The following is a 19,536-nucleotide window of genomic DNA, read 5'->3' as shown; positions in this document are numbered from 1 at the left end:
TTTAAAATTAAATTAAAATGCTGATCTTACACCGCTGGCCTGCTCAGCCTGTTGCCAGCCTGGGGTTCCATTCACCTAGGCCAGCAGCAGGCTGAGCGGGGCCTGTGGCGGGGACCCCGGCTGGCAAGGGGCCGGCAGCCAGAACCCCAGACCAGCAGTGGGCTGAGCAGGGCCAGTGGCCGGGACCCCAGACCAGCAGTGGGCTGAACAGCTCAGTCCACTGCCGCTCAGCCCGCTGCCGGTCTGGGGTTCCATCTGCCGACTCCTGCTAGCCAGAGTCGGGGGGAGAGGGATAGCTCAGTGGTTTGAGCATTGGCCTGCTAAACCCATGGTTGTGTGTTCAATCCTTGAGGGGGCCATTTAGGGATCTGGGGCAAAAATTGGGAATTGGTCCTGCTCTGAGCTGGGGGTTGGACTAGATGACCTCCTGAGGTCCCTTCCAACCCTGATATTCTATTCTATGATAAGAGTCCTGGCTGCCGGCTCCGCTGAGCCCGCTGCCGGCCAGGGGTCCTGGCCTGTCCACATAGAATAGGTACTTGCCTTCTCCCTGGTTCTAGTCATTCTCTTCCTCTCTCTGCACTGAGATGAGGGTGGGAGTGTGCTGAGACCAGGGCTGGGGGTGAAGGAGCAGGTTGGGGTGCAGATCTGGCCAGGAGCTAGAATGAGGGAGGGGGCTCAGGGTTGGGGCAGGAGGTTTGGGTGTGGAGCGCTTACCTGGGCAGCTCCCATTTGGTGTGAGGGGTGCAGGTGGGAATATGGGTATGTGTGCAGGAGCTCCTGTTTGGTGCTCAGGGCAGGGGTCTGGGGTTGTGGGGGGTGTGTGCCGGAGTCAGGGCTGGGATTGTGGGGGGGTGCAGGGGTCAGGGCAGAGGGCTGGGGGTGTGTGAGGGGGGTGCAGGGGTCAGGGCAGGGGGCTGTGGTGTGTGTGAGGGGATGCAGGAGTCAGGGCAGAGGGCTGGGGATGTGGGCTGGGGTCGTGGGGGTGCTTCCAGCCCTCTGCCCCGAGCAGCTCACAGCAGGGGGCTGGAGGGGATATCCCTTGATTCTACCCCCCTCCACAAGGTCTCCGGAGCAGAGAGTGTGCTTTGGTTCCTCTTTTCCCTCTCCCACTCCGTAGCAAGGGCCGTCAGGTGATCGGCAGCAGGGAGGAAGAGAAGGAGGGCCAGGAACCCAGCACGCTGGGGGAAGGTTGCCTGCCCTGCAAGGAGAGAGTGGTGGGTGGGGGGGCGGAAAAGAGCAGGCCAGGTCAGGCAGGAATTTTAATGGCACGCTGCTGTCTGCTGGGGTCTGGCAGACAGCAGCATGCCATTAAAAATTGGCTCGCGTGCGGTCTTTGGCATGCGTGCCATAGGTTGCTGATCCCTGATCTAGATAATCCCTGACAGGTGTCTAACTTGTCCTTAAAAATCTCCAATGGCGAAGATTCCACAACCTCCCTAGGCAATTTATTCCAGTGCTTAACCACCCTGACAATTCAGAAGTGTTTCCGAATGTCCAATCTAAACTGCTGTTACTGCAATTTAAGCCTGTTGTTTCTTGTCCTATCCTCAGAGGTTAAAGAGAACAATTTTTCTCCCTCCTCCTTGTAACAACCTTTTATGTACTAGAAAACTGTTATGTGCTCTCCTCAGTCTTCTCCAGACTAAACAAACCCTTTCCCTCATAGGTCTAGATATTTAATTATTTTTGTTCCTCTTCTCTGGACTTTCTTGAATTTTTCCACATCTTTCTTGAAATGTGGCACCCAGAATGGACACAACACTCTTATTTGAGGCCTAATCAACGCAGATAGAGCAGAAGAATTACTTCTCATGTCTTGCTTATAACACTGCTGCTAATACATCCCAGAATGTTTTGCCTTTTTTTTTTTTTTTTGCAAGTGTTACACTGTTGACTCATATTTAGCTTGTGATTTTCTATGCCCCCAAGATCCCTTTCCACAGTATTCCTTCCTAGTCAGTCATTTCTTATTTTGTATGTGTGCAACGGATTGTTACCTCCTAAGTGGAATACTTTGCATTTGTCCTTATTGAATTTCATCCTATTTACTTCAGACCATTTCTCCAGTTTGTCTAGATCATTTTGAATTTTAATCCTATCTTTCAAAGCACTTGCAACCCATCCCAGCTTGGTAACATTCACAAACTTTGTAAGTGTACCCTCTATGCCATAATCTAAATCATTGATGACGATATTGAACAGAACCAGACCCCACTTGATATGCCCTTCCAGCTTTACTCTGAACCAGTGATAAATACTCTGAGGAACAATTTTCCAAACAGTTATGCACCCACCTTATAGTAGTTCCATCTAGGTTGTATTCCCCTAATTTTTATATAAGAAGGTCATGCAAGACAATATTAAAAATCTTTTGAAAGTCAAGATATACACATCCATCATTTCTCTCCTTTCCATAAGGCTTGTTACTGTGTCAAAGAAAGCTGCTCGGTTGGTTTGATATGATTTGTTCTTCACAAATCCATGCTGACTAGTACTTATACCATACTATCTTATCACAAGCCTTCAGGATAAAATTCGACTCTTCCCTACTTTTTAAATGTTTTTACCATTTAAACTGACTTCTAAAAGATTTTTTCCTGTAACTTTCACCTAAAATTTGGTTTTGTTTTACACAGTAAATTCTATAAAGTTCCATCCAACGGAGCAAGTAGCTCTTACAGGTATGTAGAATTTTTGTTTCATGAATTGTGCTAGTCATAAGAAAGTAAAAATAAACCACACTTTACTGTAACACTGTGTGTTAACTCTTGCTGAGTAGCAGATATTTTTGATATTATCCCCATCTTTCCTTCTCCAATTCCCTACTATTTATCAACTCATTCTAATTTAATAAGCTTTTGGTGCAGAGATCATGTCTTTTCTGATTTGGGAAATATCTAGTAGTCCTTAGTGTGCAAATGGGAGTAATAAATATCTCATTGCCATTTTACTTTTTTATTTTCTATTCTAATTTTCTTCAAATAAAGAAAAACCTAATGATACTTTTTAATATTAATGAAGAAACTATAGACTTCAAAAGGCAATAATGGAAGGATATTCTCTGTATAGTGGCTGATATATGTTACGAGTGTGACAACCTTTTCATTGGCCATAACATTATCAATACAGAATCGTGTTCAAATCTGTAGGATGTGGTTAATCCTATGGTTCATATGATTCAGGGATAAGGTGTTGGCTTTAGGATTCAGGAGACTGAGATTCAGTTGCCTGTTTTATTACAGGCTGCCTGTGTGACCTCTGGGGCAAGTTACTTAATATCTCTGTGCCTTACTTCCCCATAGGTAAATGGACATATTGGAACTTCCCTGCTAAACAGGGGTCATGAGGAAAAACATGTTCAAGATTGGGAGGCATACAAGGGTTATGGGGACCATATACGTACCTATGAATGTAAATATTTCTTCCCAGACAATCTTTTGTGGTGGTTTTTCTCTAGCATTTATAGTTGAATCTGCTCAAGCTTAGAGTTATGTAATAGCTAGAGCCCTACCAAAATCACAGGTCCATTTTGGTCAATTTCTCAGGCATAGAATTTTAAAAATTGTAAATTTAATGATTTCAGATGTTTAAATCAGAAATTTCAGTGGTGTAGCTGTAGCAGTCCAGACCCGAAATGGGGTTCTGTGGAGGGGATTTGCAAGGTTATTGTAGGGGGGTCACAGTATTGCCATTCTTTCTTCTGTGCTGCTGCTGGCGGTAGCGCTGCCTTCAGAGTTGGGCGGCTGGAGAGCTATGGCTGCTGGCTGGGAGCCCAGCTCGGAATGCAGAGCTGCTGCTGGTGGTGGTCCCCCTACAATAACCTTGCGATTCCTCTCCCTACCCCCCACCACCACCCTGGTAGCCCCTTTTTGGGGTGGGACCCCTTCTCAGGTCTCCCCCATGAAAACCTGTATAGTACAGGGTAAAAGTAGACAAAAGACCAGATTTCATAGGGGAGACAAGATTTCATAGTCTGTGACGTGTTCTTCGTGGCCATGAATTTGGTAGAGCCCTAATAATAGCAGTAAGGTTGAAATACTGTTGCAATTATAAACCTCATTTTCCTTCCTCCAAAAGCCAAAGCTGAGTTTTCTCTGTTTAAATTAAAGTTGCTCAAACAAACCACTTTTGAGATATGGGATGCTGAAAAATGGCAAAGTTCTTAACCTCTAGCTATTTCTACACTGTCCTCTATGTGAAGTGAATTTATAATGGAAAATAATAAACCCAGAATGCTGAAGGTAGGAAATTATCAGATAAAGTTTTAACACCAACCTTGAGTGTAGCCTTGTTTCTACCAATCCTCCTCCTTCTAGCATCACTGTAGGGCCTCAAATCCTCACGAAAAAACATGCCAAAGAATACTTCTCATTTAGATCTACCAGCCATATGTGCTGGAGATTCCACTATGAGCTAGAAGCCATCTCGCTTCATACTTTTTCATAGGGGCGGTAACAGAGACCAGCTTGTACCCTTTTCTTATTACACAGTTGGGCAGCAGATCCCACAATATCCTGTGTACTTTCACAAGAACTTGAAATCCTCATGGAATGTACTTTGTATAGGCCACGGGTGTGTGAGAGTTACCTTGTTTCTAATTCACATATGCTATCGAGATTTAGTTTTCCTTTATGCAGCAACTGGTAGGTCTGTAACCTTACAAAATTTGATGCTACCTTGAGCTACTTAAGGTAGAAACATATTTGTTGGTTTGGATTCTTCTTATAATCGTACTTAATTTTTGTGTCTGATGATAAAAATCCTTGGATGACAATGGGAAAGAACATGGGGAGAAAATTCCTTTTTATTTCCTAAAACATTGAGGACACATCAATTGTTTTATTAATATAAAATCCATGTTAAAATTTGCTAGTAACATCTTAGTGTTTTGGAACAGAAGACTAATAAAATGTTCACGTATACACTGTTTTCAACAGTGTGTTTTCCCGAAAAGAAAGTGAATGTTTTCATTTTAGGTGTAATTAAGTTGGATGACTTCTCCCCTTTTGCATAATGAATCATGTTCTCAGCAAACTGTCAAGCCTTGGAAACAACCATTTATGCTGAGTCTTACCAAAATTTGTTAGAAAAAAGTGTTGTTCCTGCAGCATAGCCAAAATGTGAAAACAAAACATTTTCTGTATTGTGTTTATGGAAATATACTTATTCAGTTTATTTCTGTGCAGCATCTGGAGACCAGACGGCTCACATTTGGAGATACATGGTACAGTTGCCCATGCCTCAGCCAACAGCAGACTGCAATGTAAGCAATAAACTTACACAGATTAAAAAATGATTCTAGGGCATCTTCATCCAATTTAGGTGGCATGATTACATATAGAAGTGTAATAGACACTCTTATTTAAAGGGATATTTTCAACTCAAATTTGGCCCAAATGTTACATTTTTGTGAAAAGACAATTACAAAACTCTGTGGTCAATAGATTAATTTCTGTGGCCTTCCTTTCGTGTTTCCAAGACATATATTGCAGCACTGAATCTGAAAATGCAACTGACTTCGTTGATTTTTTTTTCCAAATAAAGATTAAAATAATAATTAAACAGAATAGTGACAAGTAAAATTTTGCATTGTAATCCAAAATATAGTTGTTAATAAAGTTGTATAAAATGAGATTAAAGTTGAGTGCACCTCTAACCATGTTTAAAAAAAATTGTTGAGACACGTTAGTAGGTTGTTTATGGGTCCATATGTATCAGTCTTAACTAGCATGAATAATGAACTGGTATTCAGGATTTAGCTTTATCTTGTATCCATTCCGCAATACTTAGACTGAATTCAGTAGTAGTTCACTAACTTGTACTAATAACAGCAGGACCTATTATGGATTACCAAACTTCCTGAATTAGTCCCTGATCCTGAAAATGCTTAAATATATACATCCATGGGACTATTCACAAATGTAAAATTACTCACATTTAGTGAGTCTTACAGTATCTGGGCTTACATAAGTCCCAAATTCAGCAAAGCACTTATGTATGGGCCTCAAAGAGACTTAAATATATGTTTTAAAATTAAGCATGTGCTTAAGTTCTTTTCTGCATTGGGGTCTAAGTGAGCAAATATAATAAGGATAACGCCTCTATGTATTTCATTATTTTAGTAAGTATAGATCAGTTTTAGTCGACATTTTTTATTTTAAAACATTATACAGATGTACTATAGTATATTTTCTAAAAGTAGTGTAATATTAGTTATTATGGTCACACTTCAGTCTTTTGCTATTAAATCTTTGCCAAGAACTAGGGAGAAACTGTCAGTTATCACAGACACCTGCTAACTTAATTTTGCTAAATCACAAAGCTGCTGTGTTCTACGGTACAGATTCTGGTGCAGTGTTTTCTTTGATCTGCCAAATAGACAGAATCTAATGAGACTGAGCTCCATCAGTGTACTTGTATATGCTATACATTTTGGGTATGTCTACACAGCAGAGGAAAACCTTGGGCTGGCCCATGCCAGCTGACTTGGGCTTTTTCTTTGCTCTTTGGGCATTTCCTTTTAGGCTGAAATGTACCAGCTACCACACAAGGAACCCTAGTTTTTTGTTGCATGTATAACTTAAAGGTATGGTCTTCTATTGTATGAGGTATCTTCACCCACCTTTCTGGTTTATGGTACTAGTGTATCTGGATTTCAGGCCCACTCTGACATCTGTGACCTATGCGTAGGGTAAGTTAGATGGTTTACAGGTTAATGTCCAGTCTGTCCTTGGAGGCTAGGGTACGTAGGAATTATTAGTGTGATAATGGCACAGTAGGGTTTCAGATGTGAGAGACTAGTCTGTTTTAACTTTGATTCTCATGCACTTGTGCTGTAGCGTTTTGGTTACAAACACTGTAAAGAAATGTTTCATTCCAACGGTGTCTTCGACATGTTTAAAAATTCAGTGGAAACACTTCTAGAGGTGTTTAAATCCTTTTTTAATAACTGAAATTTGGGGCCTAAATTGTTATTGTTCTGTTGATTTTTGTTAACCACATAACCTTTTATCAGTCCCTCTAACTTGTTATCAAACCAAATACTTCTACCTAAAAAATAAAGCTGCGTAAAAGTATGTTTAAACTGGATATTTTGCTAGTGGATTTCCGTGCAAAGAATCCTATACCATAGTTCCATAAATTAGGGGCAAAACAGAATAGTGAGCTAATATGCAACTTAGTCAAGCAATGAGTGGATATGCAGTTAATACTGTCAGTATTTCTATTGTAACCTTCCATTTTTAGCTGTCTGAATGCCAGCCATTTCAGATAATTTCTCACTGATTTGTCATGGCAAATATAAATTCCCTTTCAAGTTAGCAAGGATATATTTTAGATTTTCAGAGAGAGAGAGAGCCCCTTTCCCCAGTCAGTTTAGCTAGTGGCAAAGAAAGAGGAAAATTTTTACCAAACTCAGGTTGAAAATTTTAATTATATATGGTGGTTTACTTGTTTTGGCACTTTCCATTATCAAAGATCTATATAAATGCTCCTCCTAGCATCCAAATCTGGTAGGAAAGTAATGTTTTTATTTTGCAAATGAAAAAATGAAGAGGATGTCTACACTGTGAAGGCTATACTGGAAAGCTACAGGGCCATAGCTATGTTGGTATAACCCTGTTGAAGAGTTAAAGGGGTAATAGATTCATAGATTCCAAGGCCAGAAGGGACCACTGTGATCGTCTAGTCTGATGTCCTATATAACAAAGGCCCTTAAATTTCCCCAAAACAGTTCCTAGAGTAGATCTCCAAAACATCCAATCTTAATTTAAAAATTGTCAGTGAAGGAGAATCCACCTGCATCTTTGTAAATTGTTTCAATAGTTCATTACTTTCACTTAAAAGGTGTACACGTTATTTACATCTAACTGGTATGTGTGCACCATCCATGCATTGATCCCATGTCTTGTGGGTCTCTGTAAAACATCAATCTCATACCTTGTTGCATACTATGTGTCGCACATTAAATTAATCTCTTGGTGTGTATGTCATGGGTTGACACTAAACTTGGATGATTTCGCTTACTCTTCCCTGTCTTCCTGTCTTCCCTGCATCCACAGCCTTTTCTGCATGGGGGACCAAATCCTGATATGATTGGGGTTGAGAACAGGGGAAGTTCCAAAATTCATAGAATGACATTTGACTCACCCAGCATGTGGAGGAGGAGTGGGGTGTGAGGGGAAAAGAGTGTCTGGATCTGGTGTTTGATCTCAGCTCATTATAAGGCTCAGGATTCTGAATCTCTCTGATTTCCCAGAACTTGGGGGTGTTGGAATCTCGGCAGGAAGATGCTGGGGTGTCTCTATTGGGGGGCTGCCTGGGAATATGCTTTGGCCTTGGAACAGGACTCGATAGCACCCATTACGCAGTGGGATTTGTCAGCAAAAGTGAAAGTAAAATGAGAGAGGCTTGGACTTGGTCCCGAGGAAGCTGCTTGGGTTGCTTTGGAGTCCAGGGGATGCAGCAACTCGTAGGGAAGATGGGGAGCGAGGTAACCCCCAAAGCTCAGCCCTCTGGGGAGAAACTTCAGTTGAGGAGGAGGTACCACTACCATGTGCAGTCCACGTCAAAGTGGCCCTGGGGATATAGCCACCGGACATATCGGGAGCCCAGCAAGCTCTGGAGGAAGTGCTTGGCCCTTGCCTTCCTCCTGCAACCCCCCGACCCCCAGGAAAGGAGGCTCAGCAGTGCCTGGTGCTAGTGGATACAGTGGGGCTCTGAGTTGTAGCTGGGACAAGGCACAGGAGCTGCTGTGGGATGGGAAGTGGAGCAGTTGCTCATGTCGGGGAGGCACCGGGATCCTAAACACCATCTGCAGAGAGGCCATGTGGAGTAAGAAATGGGGAGGGGCAAGGTCTATGGGGACTGTGACCTGATGCCTCCTCCTAGACCCCTCTCTGCTTCCACATCCTCCCCTCTCCTGATTTTGCCCCTTACATCTCTCTGTGACTCTACATATACTTGCCTTCAACTCCTCTGCTTCCCCCTACATCCCTCAATAATACTGTAAATGCTATTTACCCTAATTATTTAGTGCTTAATCATGATATATAGCTCAGTGTCATCTGAGAGATACATAAGTTCTAGTGAAATATAGTGCATTACGAAGGGGTAGCTTACCCTACAAAGGCTTTTCTGGAACAGCTATACTGGTATAGTTATATCAGCAGAGCCCCTTAGTGGAGATGCAGCTTATGCCAGCAAAAGGAATACGGTTAAACCATCTCCCCCATGTATAGCTGTCTGAGTATAGGGTTTTTTTTGTTTTGTTTTTGTTTTTGCTGGTATTGCTATGTCAAGCGAGTGGCTTTTTGGAGTACAACTTTCCATTGATAAATAGAAAAAATGTTCATATTTATACTCTTGTGATTAACAGCAAATGTCTGGGGAAGATGAAATTGAGTTTTCAGATAAAGATGAACCTGATGGAGATGCAGATGGTTCCAGTGACTGTCCCACTATCCGAGCTCCGTTAACCTCCCTGAAAAGCCATCAAGGAGTAGTCATAGCAGCTGACTGGTTGGTTGGAGGGAAGCAAGCTATAACAGCTTCCTGGGATAGGACAGCAAATCTGTATGATGTGGAGACATCTGAACTTGTCCATTCACTGACAGGTATCTCTTTGCTTATATGAAAGCTTTTTAAGGTTGCTGGTTTGTTTCTTGGTAATGATCACTCCTTCCAGACATCAAAATCTTCTGGATGAGTAATGTGTCTTTTTGGGGCAGGCAGGGACTTAAAAAACATAAGCATAAATATTACATCACTATTTATAAAAAAAGAAAAGGAGTACCCGTGGCACCTTAGAGACTAACAAATTTATTAGAGCATAAGCTTTCGTGAGCTACAGCTCACTTCATCGGATGCAGCTCACGAAAGCTTATGCTCTAATAAATTTGTTAGTCTCTAAGGTGCCACGGGTACTCCTTTTCTTTTTGCGAATACAGACTAACACGGCTGCTACTCTGAAACCTATCACTATTTATGTATGATATTAATTCCTTGAATGCCATGAACGTGTAATTCTTCTTTGAGCATCTGATATAACCTATAAAACTGAGCAATTGTTTTTGAAACTTAGTGCTGCAGTTTTTCTTAGTACTTCTTAAGTTTTGTTTTTCATTCTTCTGCTACTTTAGGTAGCAGTAATATATTGCTACTTAATGGTCAGATTAAATGACTAGTCATTAAATTGTAACTTTCAAATACAGCTCTAAATGTCTGCAACAGCAGTAATATTACTAATTACTGTTACCAGAGCAATTACTTTTTTTTTACAAAAATTGTGTCTGATCAGCATTTCATTCCAAATGTTTGTGGAAATGAAAAGTCTTGTGTTTTCGTTACCTTAAATGTTCTCATCTGTGGTTGTAGGGCATGACCAAGAGCTAACCCATTGTTGTACACATCCCACTCAACGTCTTGTGGTGACATCATCACGTGATACAACCTTCCGTCTGTGGGATTTCAGAGATCCTTCTATCCATTCTGTGAATGTCTTTCAGGGCCACACAGAGTAAGTGACAGTTGTTTCACAGGTTTTTTACGTATTTAGAATGGATGAATGTTATTGAGTTGATAAACTGTACCAAAAGATTCCTGTAGTTTTTATGATATTAAGACCATCTCTGTGTTAGTTTAGGAAACTTTGCCTTTCACAGAAACCCTTTAATACTCTCCTGCAAATATAATACTGTGGCATTAAATGCTAAAAAAGCAATAATTGCACTTGCTGTGTTGTTGCTTACACAATAGGTCTCTTTTTAATTAGGCATCTTTAATAAGTAGTTCATGCTCTTTACATTTAAATTTACTGTAAATTCTTGTTTAAGCAGTGTTGTGTGTAGTTTAGGAACGCTGCTGTAAAATATTAAGAGAAATTCCCCCCCCCTTATTTGTTGTAGTCTTAATTGTGAAATAAAGGTGACTTGTACAGAGCCAAGAAAACAAATTAAAGGCAACATTTTAAGTTTCTGTACTCTTTTTCATTTTGCAGTAATTTTTAACTTCACAACTTATACTTACAAATTAGACGCATGCAAATATTTCAGACACTGTTTCACCTATCAAAAATGACTGATGTGTTTAAAACTTTTGTGATGAGTTATGGGATTTGATGCTTATCTGCTGGCTTCTACTGAAGATAACGGAAGTCGCTGTATGAATCTCTGAATATGGTGGCAAAGCATACTCTTATTTTAAGTAAAACAAAAATGAGGGAGGTGAGGAAAGCAGAAGGCAAACATCCTAAATATCTTAACCAAATTAGAAAGTGGTATAGATTTAAAAGCCCTTGCTGTTTGTGAAGTTTGAAAGCAAAGCTTGACTATCAGAGGATGTATGTGTGGGGGCAGGGGTTCCCAAAAGGTGAGCACTGACTTAAATGGGAGTTTCTTTTTATTCTCATTTAGATATTTCCATGTTGCTTAATAATAATTTGAAATTTGCTATATCAATAGTTTTTTGTAAGTGTCCACCTCCTTGTTCCAAACTCAGATACACTATCTCAAGTGTATGACTTCCAAACTATGATGGGTGCCAGTGTATCACAATTAGCCATTTACTGATCTGTTTTTTTCTTACAGTAGAGTAGACTGAACCATGGCTTGAGGGCTTGAATTGGTTTGTGGACTTGTTAATTGTGGCCTATACATAAGAGGAATTAGGTTTTGTGCTGCTCATACTCCTTCCCCCTGTGCTTTAATACTCACAGGTTATACATACAGAGCACAGAGGGAAGAAGTGTGATTTGAAAATTAATGCTTTACTGGTGTACGAGATCCGTCACTATATACTCAATGATGTCAAATCGCATGGATCTTGAGAGGCTGGAAAAGCTGAAAAGGATCGAAGACTGAAGATGAAAAATTACCATCTGAACTATTGCAGATTGTGGTGGGGGCTATGTTTTTAACACTAGAGACAAATTTTGACCATTTTTTGGTCACACTTTCTTCAGCTTTCAACCATCACTCCTGTCTCCATTTGTCTTCCCTTTTTTGTGTGTCATTCTTTTGCATGTTTGTCACCTTTAGAGTCCTGCATCAGAGTTTGGTCAGCATTATCTGACTGATTTGATATAGCACTTTCTCTCCTGCCAATAGTTAACTTAAAAAATTCTTACTTTACTGTATATCAATTATATGTTTATCTACTTTATTTTTGGTACCTTTATGTCAGAAGAATGCGTTTACAGCCTTAGATCCTAGAGATGCTTAGAATTCTTACTTTGTGGAAGAGATGATGCTTTGCTGCAAGCAGGATATTATACCTGAGAGAGATCCTAAGCTTGCTTGTAAGAGGAAGGCGCCGTAGTTCATAGATGACATACTTCTGGTCCGTTTGTCTGTTTTTATGTGCTGCACATAAGTCCCACAATGTTCTAGCATAGCTGGGTATGCTCTGCTCCCATTATGTAGTGTGAGAGCAGCTCTTTTGCCTACTGGAATGAGGTATAACAGAAGGAATTGATGGAGGTGTAAATTACCCCATTGTGGCACTGAGAATTTTATTAGGCTCACACATTAAAAGGAATAGTGCATTTGTCATGGTGACAAGGCTAGCTGCCTCTGTCCCCCTTGGGATCTCTGAGTGCAGCCCATCAGGTGTTGGGTCTCTTGTGTCTTTACCTATCCAGGATTGGAATTTTGCAGTTCTCCCACTCGTAGCCCATGTCATGGCTTAGAGTACTTGTGTATCCACTGTTATCAGCCAGAGGTCTGAGTTAGGCACCTGTGATTCTTCCCTTTGGGAGTCTTGACCAGTGGTATATAGTGACCATAAGTTTTCTTACATCAGAAGTACTGTTTGTTTAGCGGTAGGAACAAATCTTTTAGAGAAAAAGGGTTTTCAAACAGTCTGCTTGCATGTCTATCTTACCTAAAGTCTTAGTACTCCTTCTAGGCCAAACTACTTCTTCATCCCCAGCAGTTTCCTGTGTGTAGCTTGTTCCACTGAACAACTACAGGCTCTCTTGAGAGAGTGTCACTTTAAATTCTGGGAGTGGGTAGTTTTTTGTTGTTTGACCTAGTCATTGGTGGTTCCTAGTCAGCACCGGTTTTGTAAGCTGGTTGAAGACAGAAGTAGAATCATAAAAGCTTGCAGTTCTGGCATTCGTGTTAGTCTGTATTCGCAAAAAGGAAAGCAGTACTTGTGGCACCTTAGAGACTAACAAATTTATTAGTTCTGGCATTGTTGCTTAACAATTTTTTAAGTGTCAGTTTATGGGTGGGTGACTGGAGCAATCTCCTTTTTCCTACTTGTATTCCAGAAATTTTTTTTCTAAGATACTATTCACATGACATCTTCAAGAATTATCATGCAGTTTATAGGTTGATCAACTTGGGAATATGTAACCTGTTTTTATCTAAAAGATCCAAGGGAATATACAAGTACTTTTTAAAAATTGACTGTATATGTGTATAAATATATAAAAGTAGTGTGGGTGATGTAGATTGTGAGGATAGATAGTATTCACGTACATGATTTAACTTGCCACTTTTGTGGTTTTTCCCCCTGAAGTCACAGATTGTTATTCCCACTTGTTCTGGTTGAGATTCAAAACCACTGTTGGATCCTGTTGGTACATGGATCAGAAGTACATTTTTCTTCCCCCATCAGAAGAAATGATTTTTCAGTCACTTTTATCTCTAAAGTGGGAGTAAAACTTTGCACTTCCTGTTCAAGTGGGGCCTAGCATCTGCTTTGTAATCTTAATCAGTAGGAGATAGTAAGTAATGTGAGACTAAATGTGAATTTCAGTAGGATTATAATTCAGAGGAATTCTGAATACTCTTCTTACCTGTGCCATGTAGAGCGTTCATCACAGAGCCCTACAGTTAAATATTTGCAATATATTGTTCAAACTGCTTTCAGATCATCTTCCAACAGATGGCACCATAACCCTTTATTAAATGCTGAAAATATTCCATGACAACACTTGGGCACTCAGCCTCCAGAAGAGTCCCAAATTTAGGAAAAGAGAAAACAAACCAGAATGAAATTCTCCTCAAGCATCCATTGCTTTAGCCACTTAGGGCTGACAGTACAGTTTCTCTGTTTTAGATAGGTTTATGCATCAAACAGCTGCTTGTTTAAAAAAATTGGAAAGATGCATGAGGGAGGGAATCTGAACTAGATGATATGATAAACTAAGCTTTTTCTCAGCACTATATTAAAACTCAAAATATAACATGGCTTAAAAGTACAGTGTCTCTGTCCACATTGAAGGAAAACAGTCTTTAAAATCTGTGTTCAAACTGTAATGTCACCTGATTTTTGTTCGAGCATCTTTAAAATCATAAATTGCAGATAGCATGTTTTCTGAGAGCTATCCTCTAAGTCTTTCAAGTTGAATATTGAATTATTATAATGCTGCACATGTTCTAAGCTAATTCTAGAACATGTTACATTTTTATAAAAGCACTCTACATTAAAAATACTTCTTGAATTTTTGCTGTGTGTCTTAAAAAGGTAACATAATGAAAAATTAGACTACCATTCATGTTTGATCCATGTATACCAGACGTAATTAAGAGAAATCAGTAGGTGCGATTCTCAAAAGTAACTAAATCAGACTTCCAGACTTGATGTCCTAGGCACATGATAAAATGCTAGTCTTACTTCCAAAGAATGCATGTTTTTGGTGAGTTGTTCCAATGAGTTTTGGTGAGTTGTACCTTCACAGTTTAAAAATGTGCACTTTATTTCTGAGTCTGAATTTGTCTAGCTTCAGCTTCCAACTATTGTATTTTGTCTGCTAGATTGAATAGCCCTTTACTATCAAATTTCTGTTCTCTATGTAGTTAGTTACAGACTGATCAAGTCATCTCTTAACCGTCTCTTTATTAAACTAAACAGATTGAGCTTTTAGAGTCTTTCACTATAAGGCATTTTTTCTAGTCCTTAAATCTGTCTAATGGCTCTTTTCAAAACCCTCTCCTTCAATTCTTCAATTTCCTTCTTGAATTGTGGACAACAGTACTGAACACAGTATTTCAACAGTGGTTGCATCAGTGCCAAACACAGAGGTAAAATAACCTCTCTACTACTTCTCCTCTTTTTTCCCCAGTTTATACTCCTAGGATCTTATGTTCAGCTGATTATTCACTATCATCCCCCAAGTCCTTTTCAGAGTCCCTGCTTCCCAGGATAGGAGTCCCATCCTGTAAGTATGGCCTACATACTTTACATTCAAAATGCATATTGTTTGCTTGCAGCCAGCTTACTAGGCAATCCAGATTGCTCTGTATGAGTGACCTGTCCTCTTGTTTACTTCCCATGTCCCCAGTATTTTTATCATCTGTGTAATTTATTAGTGATACTGTTTTCTTCCAGGTCATGGATAAAAATATTAAAAAGCATAGGGCCAAGAACCAATCATTGAGGACCTTGTTAGAAATAAACCACTTGATTATTCCCTATTTGCAGTTAACCAGTTTTTAATCCATTTAATATGTGCCATGTTGATTTTGTATGTTCTCGTTCTTCAAGTGCTTGCTCATGTCCATTCTATATTAGGTGTGTGTGCTCACCACATGCACTGATGCTGGAAGTTTTACCTTCAGCAGTATCCATAGGGGACCGGCTCTGGCGCCCTCTGGAGTGGCACCTACACTGTGCAGTATAAGGGGTGCCGCCGGCTTCCCCCACCCTCAGTTCCTTCTTGCCGCAAGTGACGGTGCTAGTACGTCCACTGCTTTAGCTAGCGAAGTTTCATTCTCTGCTCTTGCGAACTTTGAAATCCTGTAAAATAATTATATATAGTTAGTAGTTTTAGTTACCCTTAGTAGTTAGTTCTTGAACTTAGTAGTAGTTCTTGAACTCTTCATTAGTCTGGGACAGGACTCATCCAGGGGTTGCAGCATGCCCCAGTCCTCAGGCTTTAAGCCCTGTGCTCGCTGCAAACTGCCTCTTCCTGTCAGCGATCCACATACCAGCTGCCTAAGGTGTTTAGATGAAGTGTACATAAGTGACAAGTGCCGTATCTGCAAGACCTTCAAACCTAGGACAAAGAAGAAGTGCGATATCCATCTAAGATCACTCCTAATGGAGTTATCACTCACTCTGGCACCGGAGCAGTGGTCCAACTCTGCACCAAACACAGTGGTGCAGAAACTGCGCAGTGCTCCCCCGGTGCCGTCCACGAGCCAGCACCAGTCTTCCTCCATGGCTCAGCTCAAGAAGACACTGAGGAGAAGATCTCCTACCTCCCGCAAGGGAACGGAAAGGGCATGGGGAGAGCCAAGACCTGTGTCGGGCAGCTCAACATCCCACTCGGGAAGTTGGGCCCCAGCTCAAGTCAAGTGGTGCAGCCCATCCCATGCTTTGCTTGTGACTCCAGATAGTGACGCCCGAAGCCCTTCAAGCCACAACGTGGTCCTCTGTCCACATGTTTACTACTCATTATGCTATCACTTAGCAGGCCAGGGATGACTCTGGGTTCGGCAGAGTTGTGTTGCAATCTTCTCATCCGTGACCTCCTACCCACTTCCAGGGGTACTGCTTGGGAGTCACCTCATATGGAATGGACAGATTAAGCACTCAAAGACAGTTACCTTTTCCCATAACTGGTGTTCTTCAAGATGTGTTGCTCATTTCCATTCCATGACTGCTTTCCTTCCCTACTGTTGGAGTTTTCTGCAAGAAGGAACTGAGGGTGCGGGGAGCCGGCAGCGCCCTTATACCCCACCATGCGGGCACCACTCCAGAGGGCACCAGAACCGGTCCCTTATGGACACTGCTGAGGGAAAAACTTCTGGCACCAGTGCATGTGGCGAGCGCACACACCTAATATGAAATGGACCTGAGCAACACATCTTGAAGAACACCAGTTACAGAAAAGGTAACTGTCTTTTTCTTAATTAAAATATAGTTTGGTATCGAGTCAGAAGCTTTGAATGAGAGCTGCGGAGTGCTCTAAAATCCACATGGTTACTCAAATTGTGGAGGTATGATGGAGGTAGCATTGGAATTGGAGCACTGCCTAAGCATTTGGAAGGGGAAATGGAGAGAAGAAGAATGTTGGAGGTGCTGGAACTGTGCAGGGAAGAGTGGGGTGGAATGGAGGGAGTAGACCTGTTCAGTGGGGGATGTTGGCAGCTTCAGCACTACCCTTCATAACTCCCCACTGCACTCATGCCATGAAAAGTCTGTCCTCTTTCAAAACATGTCCCCACTGACTCTGTGCTTGTCCCTGCACTGTACCTGCCTCCTCACTCTAGCACTTCAGCCTGCAAGTTTCATGCCAACACCAGTCTCTGCATGACGAGGAGGATTGAGAAGGGAGGACTAGGCTGTTTGGGACAAGTGGAGAGACAGGAAACAATGCAGGAACAGTGAAGGGAATAACGTACAGCCAATGGCATTCAGTTACCTGGATAATCATTGCTATGGAGCCAGAAGTGGTGGACAAGGAGAGCTGGGCTGTGATCCATGGGTCTGTTGAGAAAAAAAATAATTCTTTTTTTAAACAAAGGGAATTAAATGCCAAAGAACTTTACAACAGAGTTAAGGTTGCTCAGTAGTATGTCAAGCCGTCACAGGTCTCATTCAGATATGCTCGTACTTCTGAAAATCAGGAAATAGAGTTAAGGCACATGCTACTCTACAACATAACCTTACTCTGCCCTCTTCGAGTGATGCCCCAACATTCCAATAACACACATGCTATGGACTGCTCAGGGAATGGAATACATGAGCACTTGGACAAAGTCTAACACTTTAGTTCTAAGGCAAAACTTGGGGTTAGGTTACGCATAGTCAACATGAGCTGTCAGACTCTCACTGAACCTGCCTACTCCACACAAACCGTGCCTTTACCCTTGACCTGAGGATTCCTGCAGAAACATTGCCTCCGCTTACCCCTCACTACGTACCAGAGACAAAAGTCGTGTGTGCCACCAGACTGCTGACAGTCCCCATAACAAGACTACCTCCGTGTGCAGCTGCTGATGCAAACTCCAGAAATGAGGCATACTTGATCCTTCAAAGTACATGTGAACTCCTCGTATCAGTGACAGTTCTTCCAACCTGCTCCTACCAATTATTCCATCATTCAGTATAGCCACCTCAAAAACAGTGCATGTAGAGAAATGCTATCTGTCCTCTTCGGTTGTTTTACAGTCAGAGGTTAGACCTTTGAAATCATGTAATTCCCATTACCAGCTTACCTATTTTCACACTCCAGCTGCAATATTATGTAGCTGTCTATACTCCGTTCCTATCTCCGATTCCCAAAGTATCATTACAGGATCGTTAGCTCTTCAGGAGAGATTAGCTAATAAATTCACACTGGAACTGAGGAACATTCATGAGGAAGAGAATTGTGAAAGTTTGGAACTGTCAGAAAATTGTGACCCTCCCTCCTGATTGACAGTATACTAATTCTCTGTAGTGGTTCTAGGCAAAAAATACCAAGCTTTATGGGAAAGAGAAATTGTGAAACTCTGGGAGTCTTTCTTTCTGTGAAAGAGAGCCTTGAAATTTCATTTCCTTAAAAACCCTTATTGAGGGCAGCTTCTGATGCTTGTATTACAAAAATGAGAGTTGCTGTCTTGGAGTTATGCTTTTAGGCGTGCGTTGGCTACAGGTTTTGGGGATGTCTCAAAAATTTCAGCAGAAACTAGGGAATCTCCTCTTTTCTTGTAGAGGATGTGCTTCTGGGGTTTGAAAGAGTGGAACACATGTTAATAAAGCCACACTTTGTCAACTGGGTGCAATCATCCAGCCCTTGCCTTTAAAAGTGCAGTAGTAGGAATTCAGGGGTGTCCAGAACACCTTGCAAATAACCCTTGTTGGTTCCAGCCCCATGCTCCCAAGCAGTACCAACCTTTTGTTTTTGAAAGGCTGTAGAACAGGTAAGCAATCAGTTTCTGACCTGGAGGATAAGCAACCTTCTACCATCATTGGCCCTAATCTTTGGACACTTGTGGGTGCTAAGTATTTTTGAGGGTTACTGAATCAGCATCCAGGAAAGCCCACAATTTTTTCCCACCAAGCTCATGTGAGTACAGTTCTATCTGGAATATCAAATGATGGAAAAATCCATTCCCTTCTTGCAAAAATTGTCTAATCCATGCTACCTACAAAGTGTTTTGTATTTTTCCAGCTACTTTCTGATACCAAAAGTCCATCCGATGAAGTGAGCTGTAGCTCAAGAAAGCTTATACTCAAATAAATTTGTTAGTCTCTAAGGTGCCACAAGTACTCCTTTTCTTTTTGTGAATACAGATTAACACGGCTGCTACTCTGAAACCTGTCAAAAGTCCAATATCACCCATCCCGGATTGGGGACTTCAGCCAGTATTTGATCAATGAAAATTTCCAAATGAGCATTTCTAAGATGTAATTCCTAACCTTGCTGGAAATATCTGCTGGTTATGTGCTTTTGAATGAAGTTCACCTCTGTGCAGAGGACCTGGACAAGGTCTACACACAAATGAAACATTGCAAAGTTGGATTTAAGTTGACACCAATACAACTGGTTAGAGCATGTCTACTTCTCAAGGTTATTCCCCCTCCTTCACTCTGCTA

General features: G+C 41.3%; 1 protein-coding gene across 3 annotated transcripts in view; it reads left to right on the top strand.

Moving 5' to 3' along the window:
• Positions 1 to 19,536, top strand: part of WDR37 (WD repeat domain 37) — a 68,276-nt gene that overhangs the window by 32,746 nt on the left and 15,994 nt on the right. For all 3 annotated transcript variants that reach the window (XM_038391108.2, XM_043509585.1, XM_043509587.1), the window contains 4 exons: positions 2,640 to 2,684; positions 5,190 to 5,266; positions 9,380 to 9,617; positions 10,378 to 10,519. In XM_038391108.2, coding sequence (XP_038247036.1) covers positions 2,640 to 2,684; positions 5,190 to 5,266; positions 9,380 to 9,617; positions 10,378 to 10,519 — 502 coding nt within the window. The remainder of the gene's footprint in view (positions 1 to 2,639; positions 2,685 to 5,189; positions 5,267 to 9,379; positions 9,618 to 10,377; positions 10,520 to 19,536) is intronic.

Source organism: Dermochelys coriacea, chromosome 2 (genome assembly GCF_009764565.3).
Source record: "Dermochelys coriacea isolate rDerCor1 chromosome 2, rDerCor1.pri.v4, whole genome shotgun sequence".
Taxonomy (NCBI): Eukaryota; Metazoa; Chordata; order Testudines; family Dermochelyidae; genus Dermochelys; species Dermochelys coriacea.
This window is presented reverse-complemented; position numbering and strand designations above follow the sequence as displayed.